The sequence below is a fragment of the Haliotis cracherodii genome, unplaced genomic scaffold (genome assembly GCF_022045235.1).
Source record: "Haliotis cracherodii isolate W230 unplaced genomic scaffold, xgHalCrac1.p SCAF_4, whole genome shotgun sequence".
Classification (NCBI taxonomy): Eukaryota; Metazoa; Mollusca; class Gastropoda; order Lepetellida; family Haliotidae; genus Haliotis; species Haliotis cracherodii.
The window spans coordinates 18,746,399-18,756,972 of NW_027266297.1; the positions used below are offsets into that span (position 1 = coordinate 18,746,399).

The 10,574-nt window shown below is 40.7% G+C and overlaps 1 protein-coding gene across 1 annotated transcript; it reads left to right on the top strand.

The window, feature by feature from the left end:
- Positions 1–179: 179 nt before the first annotated feature.
- Positions 180–8,160, top strand: LOC139479200 (actin-binding protein IPP-like). Its single transcript, XM_071262042.1, has 7 exons — positions 180–265; positions 1,183–1,586; positions 1,871–1,999; positions 2,384–2,559; positions 3,585–4,293; positions 5,171–5,394; positions 6,803–8,160. The coding sequence occupies exons 2-7, from the start codon at positions 1,241–1,243 to the stop codon at positions 7,025–7,027; spliced, it is 1,809 nt and encodes a 602-aa protein (XP_071118143.1). The 5' UTR covers positions 180–265; positions 1,183–1,240; the 3' UTR covers positions 7,028–8,160.
- Positions 8,161–10,574: the final 2,414 nt, after the last annotated feature.

The window sequence follows — 10,574 nt, forward strand, 5'->3', positions numbered from 1 at the left end:
TGCTTATGCGGTTTTCAAAAATATCATAACCGGAAATAGTTTACCTAGCTCCATGCACCGATTTTATAGAAGTCTTATGCCTGCAAAGCGCTTGCGCATCTTTTATGACTACTGATTTAACTGGAAGAGTAGATCACCGGTCTTAAGAACATATCGTTCGCTGTTATGAAGAGTTTAGAAATAGCGACAAGCATCAATAAACCTTGCGAGTTGTCAACATTAAAATCTCCTGTGTATATGCAGACCATCAACGACTGCCAAACACGTAAGAAGACCTTTCTTGATCAGTTTGGTGTTTCCTCTTATGCGCAGTTTCGCGGATGAAGATTCATATTCCCGATGTTTCTTTGCATTGAGAAAACCTGCTGAAGACTACCTTCACTTCACATAGCTGTAAACGACTAGCCAAGCTTACCCTTAACTAAATGCACATCATATCAGAACAATCTCAATGTCAGTGAATCATTGAATGATCATCAATGTTAATGGCTTTTGCAGTTATGTAGACCTGCTTGTCATGGTGCAGGCTAGTGTAACCTGCTAACTATTTCATACACTCGTGGATGATTGTATCGATCTACGGGAGGCATTCGCCGGTATAATTTTATCTAATCTTTCATTATTAGCTGCAAAATCGTCAGGTCGGGGATATCCGCAAACAATTGTATCATATTAAAATCTAAGTGTCATACCTCAAATGCTGTGTAAACAACTCGTTTGGGATATTTCAGTTCAGAAACATGTGAGTCATAGCGACTATTGCATTTGTTGGCCCAATTTGTTTTATGATCCTTTTACCCTGTCGTTCATGGAATACATTTTCACTATCTACCAACAACTATTTAAAATACCATTTACATCAAAATTATGAATGGGTGTGCAACATAAGCATGATAAGCAATTATTGTTTAGATCTTTTCCTCATCTTGGAAATTAGTACAAATGAAAATATGTACTAATTTTCAAGATATTATATGCTGATCAGGATACAGACAATATGTCGTTTGGGCTGTTTATTCTACTTGGATTGACATTTAGTACACTCATTTATGGTGCCTTGGACATCTGGGCTAACATAAACAGATTGAGACTAAAAGACATTTTCTTGACCCAGATTATGACCTGCTTGTAAAGCATTAGACTGTTGTTGTCTTATGATATCATGAATCAAACAATACTTAGTTTCAGTCCAAGAAAATAGAAAAACTTCCAAGAACTTTGTTCAATGTGAACATTCAAGATGGCATCAAGCTTTGACTTTCTCAGCCGAATCACAAGAGCTTTAACAGTATCTCGAGACACAAGCAGTGACAACACTCCATCCAAAATCTCCCCGACAGCTCCCTGCTATGCTGAAATGTTGCTCCATGGCCTCTGTGATCTGTGGAGGGAGACTTTGTTCTGTGACGTAACCATCACTGTCGCGGGTAAGAGCTTCAGGGCACATCGACACATGCTGGCTGCTGCTAGCCCCTACTTCCGAGCCATGTTTTCATCCGGGATGCAAGAACAGAGCAAGAGTGAGATAACATTGCAGGACACAGAAGCAGAAATCTTTGAAACTGCCCTGAGTTTCATCTACTCAGGTGAGGGAATATCATTCTCTTTACAAATGGGACAATGGATGTTTGCTCACTCTTTCAACCACTGGTGTGCCAGTTATTGAATGTGATTTTGCAAGAAACAAATGGCATTAGGACATTTTCATGATTTTGTCAACTTTAGATGGGACATTCTCTTGTATGATTACCAACTTTAAAATAAATTGACAAAATGTACATGCATGTGATGCAGAGAGGCTGACTTGGTACCATGTTTCCATGTCGATAGGGTCAGGTATGCAGGATCCAAGCCTATGTCTGTGTTCCAGGTCAGGTGGAGGTGACGTCTGAGAACTGCCAGGACCTGCTGGGTGTGTGTGACATGCTGGGGCTGGTGGACGTCGTCATGGCATGCAGTGAGTTCCTCAAGACTCAGCTCCAGCCAGACAACTCTCTCGGTCAGTCCTAGTACCAGAGTTATTTCAGACATTCACTTGATAAGTTGAAAACATCTATTCTGAGCCATTTTCCATCAGTGGAAACAACCCTGCATAATGATTTTTCTTTTCATGACTAAAGGTATGAGGATTCTGACGCGCTGGTCTTCAGTCCATGTTTTCACTGTTTACAAACAAAAAAGCTCCTGTCATGCTCACGAAGACACTTATGAAAAAGTCATTGTCAATGTTATAAACATTTTGTATTATTTTGGCAGCCTAACAAATCATGATTAACAAGTAGTATATAAATTTATAATTGCTTTTAGTCATTAAAGAAGGAAACGTCTTTACAGGCTTGAGCTTACTGGATATTTAGATGCCAATTTGCCATGTATGTTGCAGGTATCTACCTGTTTGCTGATGCCCACCAGTGCCTGGATGTGAGAGATGAGGCAGAAAATTACATTCAGGGACACTTTATGCAAGTATCTCGAGAGGAAGAGTTCCTGACACTGCCCAAAGATGTGCTGATACATTTCCTCTCCAGTGAAAAACTCAGGGTTGAACAGGAACTTCAGGTCAGTATGTGCATCATCATCATCATCATCATCATCATCATCATCATGTCATTATTGAGTTACTCAAATTCTCTGCTGTCAAAGTGTCAGAAAACATATCAGGTTTTACAGGAGTATTGGACTGTGTTGCTGTACCAAGGATATCTAAATCTGACTCTCTGCAGCTTCTGTATTCTTGAGTGGCCCAGTTGTCTATGGCATTACAATTCCCTTGCCTGCACCTGAAACCCGCAATCGTCGTTTGAATCACATACTTGCTGTGGTCAAGTTTCATGGTTTGTCAGCACCATACCCATGCTTGCTGGTTTCACCAACTTGGGAAGTGTCCAAGACCTACTTCACTTTAAGCTTTCCTCCAAAACTAGCTGACAAGCCATGATATAACTGAACATCCTGAAATACAGTTCAAAGATGCACATGGTTAGATACTGTTGGTCAAATCTAAAAAAATCTGGAACTCATTTCGGACTACCTGGTAGAGGTTCATGTAAATTATCTAAATTTGTGTTTGTTTGTTTGTTGTTTAACGCCATACTTAGCAATATTCTAGCTATATGATGGAGGTCTGTAAGTAATCAAGTCTGGATGAGACAATCCAGTGATTGACAACATGAGCTTCGATCTACGCAATTAGGATATGATGACATGCATCAACCATGTCGGCGAGTCTGACAACCTGATACTATTACTCGCCTCTGACGACAAGCATGGGTTGCTTAAGACCAATTCTAATCCATAATCATCACAGGTAGAAAGCAGGAAAGACAGAAAGGTCCTTCTGAATTTTCACTAGTCTTGGACAAATGGACTGGTGGCTGTGTCTAAACCTGATGCATTAAATCAAACTCACTCACCCTGCTCTGTCACTCTTGTGTATTTTGCACATGTGTTTTACAGGATAATGCTGTGTAGAAGGGGTGCCTATTATGCATTGAATATGAGGTTTGACTTTTCTCAATGTGAAAAACATTACCTGATTACTACGAGAGATTGTTAGAACATCAGCTTTTCTTGAACTATTCCAGGTATTTAATGCAGCTATGAAGTGGATTCACTATGACCTTGCAGTTCGGAAGAGGCAAGTGTTCGATGTCATGGCACCCGTCCGATTTCCCATAATACCTCAACAGAGTCTAGATGCTTGCATTGATAGATGCCAGGATATCAGCCTGAAGATAGCGCTGCAGAAACTTCTACAGGACTACAAGATGGATCGTAAACTCTACGTAGAGCTTAAACTCTCCAGAACACACCCTCACATGCTTCAGCCCAGGAAAAGTGCAAGGAAAAATATTTTCGTTATAGGTGGTTACACCCGAGGAAAGGATTCTCGTTGGAGTGACATTGAGACGCTGGTCTCTGGTGAGCGGTACGACACATTCCACCATCTGTGGCATGGTATACCGTGTATGAAGAATGCACGCAGTGGTCATGGTGTGACAGTGCTGGACAGAAGGATTTATGTCATTGGGGGCGAGAACGATGCTCTGATCAACGACAGTGTTGAGTGTTATGATCCAGCAATAAATAAGTGGTCGGCACTGCCAAATTTGAACTACCCTCGGTGTGGCTTGGGAGTGTGTTCGTACAAGAAATACCTGTTTGCATTTGGTGGTTGGATAGGATCGGAGATTGGGAACACGATAGAGAGATATGACTTTCAGACAGATGCCTGGGTGATTATTGGCCAGCTAGAAGTGCCAAGGTTCGCCATGGGGGTGGTAGAACATGAAGGTTAGTAGAGGGAAAATATTGGATTTTCTGTTATGCTGACAATGCTAATGAAAACCGTGATTTGTTTTGAGGAATAATAAGATACTTATGATTGTTAGCAATAAAGTAAACACTTGGCAGTATAATATTCAAGATGATGCCAGTATATCATTATTATAAAAGTGTTTGTGATTTGAGGATTATCGTCTTCATGACTTCATCATGATTATGTCATGTATATGATTAATGTGTAACTTCCAATGCCATTATGATCTATGTGTTCTATGTGCCATTAATTTGAGTGAGGTGATAGGTGGCCTGAGCCTTTGCTTCTGTTCCAGGTCTAATCTATGTGATAGATGGTCTTAGGGACGTGACAAACTGACCTGTGTTTCTGTTCCAGGTCTTATCTATGTGATAGATGGTCTGAGGGACATGGCAACCTGGTCTGTGTTTCTGTTCCAGGTCTAATCTATGTGATAGATGGTCTGAGGGACGTGGCAACCTGGTCTGTGTTTCTGTTCCAGGTCTAATCTATGTGATAGATGGTCTGAGGGACATGGCAACCTGGTCTGTCTTTCTGTTCCAGGTCTAATCTATGTGATAGATGGTCTGAGGGACGTGGCAACCTGGTCTGTGTTTCTGTTCCAGGTCTAATCTATGTGATAGATGGTCTGAGGGACATGGCAACCTGGTCTGTCTTTCTGTTCCAGGTCTAATCTATGTGATAGATGGTCTGAGGGACGTGGCAACCTGGTCTGTGTTTCTGTTCCAGGTCTAATCTATGTGATAGATGGTCTGAGGGACATGGCAACCTGGTCTGTGTTTCTGTTCCAGGTCAAATCTATGTGATAGGAGGTCTGAGTGCCCTGACAAATTGCCCATGTTTCTGTTCCAGGTCTAATCTATGTGATAGGTGGTCTGAGTGACATGGGTAGTACAGAGTTACGGCACATGGAGAGCTACAACCCTGTAACCAAGGAGTGGCAGAGACTCAGTGACATGCACATGTCACGCGGCTATGTCGGCGTCGCCGCCATTGACAACTACATCTATGCAGTAGGGGGGTGGAATGAGAACCATGGGTCTCTTGCATCAGTGGAAAAATATTCCATTGAAAAGGTGAGTTTTGACTGGTTTTGGTTAATATATGTATTTACAGTTTTCTTAGTTTTAAAGAAAACAAAAAAACAAAACTGTTTGTCATTTGTTTGTTGTTGTATGTACTGTGACGAGGATGAGGATCCTAGTTGCCTATCATGCGTATAGATGTATGATCATGATAAATATATGGTACTGTGCAAGAAGTTGGGTATTTAATAGACTAATAGCCAATAGCTGTAAAACTAATTGAGATGTAGCTATGCAAAATGAATAGAGGGTGATATTCGTGTTTCTATCTTATCATGCTTATGTCATGTCTAAAATCTTAGATCTGTTTGAAAGAGATACATGTCTTGTGTATTGGCTAGAGTTCATCAAGAGTTGTGTCCCTTTGATAGGTTATACAAACACAACATGTACATAGTTTATTACCATGAGCATGATGCGTAATATGCTTATTTAAGCTGTCTGAGTAGATGGGGTATTCAGTACTATTTACACAGCTTCTATGTGGTCTGCTAATCAGGGAACTCCTTGTCATCAGTCCGTGAACCTGTGAAGATCTGGGGTAGAATAGGTCTTCAGCAAACCATGCTTGCTGTAAAAGGTGACCATGCTTGTCATATTAAGAGGCGACTAACAGGATCTGGTGGTCAGGCTTGCTGACTTGGTTGATGCATGACATCGTATCCCAATTGCATGCATCGATGCTCATGATGTCAATCACTGGATTGTCTGGTCCAGACTTGATTATTTACTGACTGCCGGAATATTGCTGAGTGCGGCATTAAACAACAAACAAACAAACAAACAAACAAACAAACGTCAGTTAGACCAGCAATGCTGACAACAGTAGGTGGTACAGTCAAGCCTCAGTTTCTGAAGATGTCAGACATGTTGACTACTGTATGTATACTGTTTACTTCAAATAGATTTATCATAATGATAGTTTTTGATAAAAATGTACAATATGAATAATGGACTTGATATTCTGCATGTTGGGGGCCTGGAATTCTATAACAACTAGAAATTGTTCTAGAAAACATGGAAAATAGTTGGAAAATATAATTTAGCTTTCGCTTTTGTCCAAAAAAATAATTGGTTTCCGGACAATGTGGACATTCTGAAAAATGTCTTGTAGAACTAATTATAAATAGTTTGGCTCCTTTCAATGACCCAAAAAATATTTTGGATTCAACATCATTAACTTGAGTCCTAGTAATGATAAACAAATAAGGTCGGGAAAAGAAATTGTGTAGTTAATATTCTTATTCTAGAGGATCAGCACTAATTCCAAATTCCTTGCCTGAATTAATGTGAAAATAATGTACTATAAACATTGCAGCTGGTTATTTGTTCCTTTAAAACAGTAGTAAATACATTGTACATGCATTATGTACAGTTATCATGTTTCTTTGTATCACAGGACATGTGGGAAGAAGTGGCGCCAATGTCTGTGAGGAGGGCTGGCGCTGGCGTTGCAGCTGTCAATGGTCAAATCTATGCAATAGGTGGCCGTACGTACACACTTGACCACTCTGCCCCTGCCACCCTTGACCTCATGGAGCGCTACAACCCTGCAACAGACACATGGGTCAAACTGACCAGCATGGCAATAAGCAGGTGTGAGGCGGGTGTTGTGGTTGTTTGATGACTCAATCAACACCTGAGTCAGACAAAAGAGATGGGCCATAGTGACATAGGTGGGATTGTAAATTGACTCACAATTGACATGGTTAACGGAGGAGCAGTGGTGATGTTGGTCTGATTGTAATGGGGCCACGGGTAGCCCAGTCATCTTAGTCGCCACAATTTGTTGTGCAGAGTTGCGTCCCTTCAGGTATGCCAGAAACCTATGATTTTGGGTTCAAATCCCGGTTCACTCCAATTATGTTTCTAGGTTTGTTGGCACCATACCCATGCTCGTGGGTTTCACCAAAGTGGCATCAGTTCAGGCTTTCTTCGCACATTAAGCTGACATGCCGTGATATAACTGGAATACTGTTCAAATCTGTGTTTAACACAACTCCCTCCCTTTGAGTGGATGATAGCTCACAATCAGCACATGAGTCATTGCAGATTGTTCATCAGAGTTGAAATGGACGAGTGGCTTGAAACAAACAGGGTTGTCTGTGAGGCAGGCATTGACTGAGTTCCGGTGCTTGAACTGTTTTTCAATCTGTGATATTACTAGGAATTCAGTTACAGCAATGGTGGAACAAGCATCTCTAGTAATGTATTAATGTATTATAAAGCCAAAAGAGTTTACTCGATGAAGGCCGGGAGGCTGAAAGCTTGGAGGTTACATACATACTACTCAAATGAAGTTAAGGAACACCAGATTCTTTCATATTACTATAGTTAAACTGTCATGACATCAAAAATATTGTGAAAACTCCAGTCTTTCTTTGTGTGGATTATTTCCATGTTAGTTTTTTTTATTTATTAGTTTCCATATTTCTTAAATGCATTTTCTTGTTTATTAATAATGATATCTTGTTCATTTTGACAGGAAAATTACAATTATTCTCTGGTAGAATCTAGTGTTACAACTAAGGGTGTGTTTCATCTACAGAAGCATTGTTGATACATCCTGACCTTCCTATCCTTTCTTCTTCATGTTTATGCATTGTTCACAGTGTCATTGTGTTGGTGTTTGTCGTGTGCGTTAATCTCAAGTCAATGCAAGTATCTATTTTCAGGAAGCCTTTGGGTTTATTGCAAATCGCGGTTATGTGGGTAATGTTGATATTCAATGAAATGATTAAAATGCTTGTGAAGTAACTTATTGGCGTGAGTTGTTTGAGTGTTTATGATAGGAAACAAAACATGTTCACAGGTTATTACGAATCTACTGATCTTTCAATGTTTTGTGTTTTAGGAACTGTTAAATGAGCTATGATTTTCTAATATGCTGTTTGATTGAATTAAATACATTATTAATAATGGGTAAATGTACAATGTGGGAGAAGCAGTCTTTTTTTTATAAGGTATGAATTTCTGTTAACATGTTGAACGTCATGCAAATCAAATTGTATGGAGGTGCCCTTCTTACATAGATGACCAAAAGGTAGGAGCGGCTTGTGACCTGGCCGTCACTGTGTAGAATCACGCTTTAATGGCAGCTGCTGGTCCACTAGTGAGTGAGTGAGTGAGTGAGTATGGTTTTACACCGCTTTTAGCAATATTCCAGCAATATCACGGCGGGGGACACCAGAAATGGGCTTCACACATTGTACCCATGTCAGGAATCGAACACGGGTCTTTGGCATTACGAGCGAATGCTTTAACCACCAGGCTACCCGACCGCCCCTGCTGGTCCACTAGCACTAGTCCTTAGTACGCCCTGCATGTCATGGGGGCACAGGGGCTCAGTTGTTGGAGGTTCCTCAATTCACTGTGCAGAGGTGCGTCCCTTGGGTACACCAAAAACTATAGATCATTTGGATTGAATCCCGGTTTGTCTGATTGTGTTTCTAGGTTTGTCACCTCGTGGGTTTCACCAAAGTGGTAAACATCTAAGACCTGCATCGCTTCAGGCTTTCCTCCCACATCAAGCTGACATGCTGTGATGTAATTGGAATACTGTTCAAAGCGGAGTTGACTGCCTCCGTGGTCTAGTGGTAGAGCGTCCACCAGGAGAGTGTAAGGTCCTGGGTTCGATGCCTGGCCTTGTCATACCAAAAGATGCTAAAAGATGGTACTTGTTGGCACTAGGCATTAAGGGACTAAAACACAGGTCAGCTCAGAGTCATTATACTGTGTCTGAGTTGGGTATTCATGTTAAATGATATCTCAGTGGACTAGCACTATAAAATCAGTGTTAGTCCAGACAAGTACAAACAGCCACACACACACATGCAGGCACCTCACTATATAAGTGCAATAATCTTGGACACAACCTTAAACCCCATTTCACCTCACCTCACCATACAGCAGAGTTAAACCCAATTCACTCACTCACTGTATGTGACACCATGATATTTCAAGCTAGTCCAGACTAATGTTTGCTGACTTAATCTTGTTTGTTGAGATCATGTGCTGAGTGTTATCGGTCTAATCTGACTATATCATAAACATTCATGACCTGCCTAGAGCTGTCTTCATGGTTTGATGTCTAGACAGAAGAAAATCAAAACCAAGTTTTGAAATACAGCCACGAAATAAACTATTCTGGATAACCTTCTCCGAGATCTGTGCACTCATGTTAATGTGGCATCTAGTGTACTTAAGACGTGGAGACTCCAGGGCTAAATAGGTCCCCACAATCCTCTGCTTGTGATAAACCACTGACATGTGTATGTTACAGTTCAGGACTTTGAGTCAGCTGAGGTTACCACATTTCTGGCAACCAGGGTTAAATGGATTCAACTTGAGGTAACTGGTGTCAACCAACTATAACTTACAAAATGGCTGCAGGGGGAGAAACACAACAGCCACGTGTATTGCTATAACACACATCTATGAGAGGTTATATTGCTTGACAACACTGCCATTGTACCTTTTGTATAGTGCATGTAAATTAACAAGAAAGTTCAAAATAACGCTATAGCATCAAAAAGAGATGCAAAATCATCATCAAAGATGAATTAATGACTCTATTGAGAGTATATATATACACATACATGTAGATATGGAAGACAGTCTGAAGAACAGTCCAAAGGTGATCTCTTTAAGTTACTCTGTCCGTTTCACAGTTGTGATTTTCTAGGGTGTGTTATATGAATGTCTAGTTAATAATATTCAATTAAATGCTTTCATTAATGACCGTATCATCCTTGTTAGAACAGGTGTTAGAACCTGTGTTTGTCATAATGGGTGGATCGGGTAGTCAATCTTGGTTGATAGGGTGTCCGATGCTCACAATATCGATCACTGGATTGTCTGATCCAGACTCGATTATTTACAGGCCACCACCATATAGCTTGAATATTGCTGAGTGCAGCGTTAAACATCAAACAAGCATGACTGAATCAATAAATGAAACTAATTAGCTTTAACGATGACGTCACACCTAACCAGCGTACAGCTTTCCAGGTGTTCAGTGTGGCATCTTTGGTCAACCGATGTATGACGTCATAACGTTAACACTTGGGTTACACCGTGGTCAATACGGGGTTTTGAAATCGAACGCAGTTTGTGTGTATCCTGACTGGTAGGCTCAGATTCCGGCCTGCTTTATTGCTAACCACTGCCTA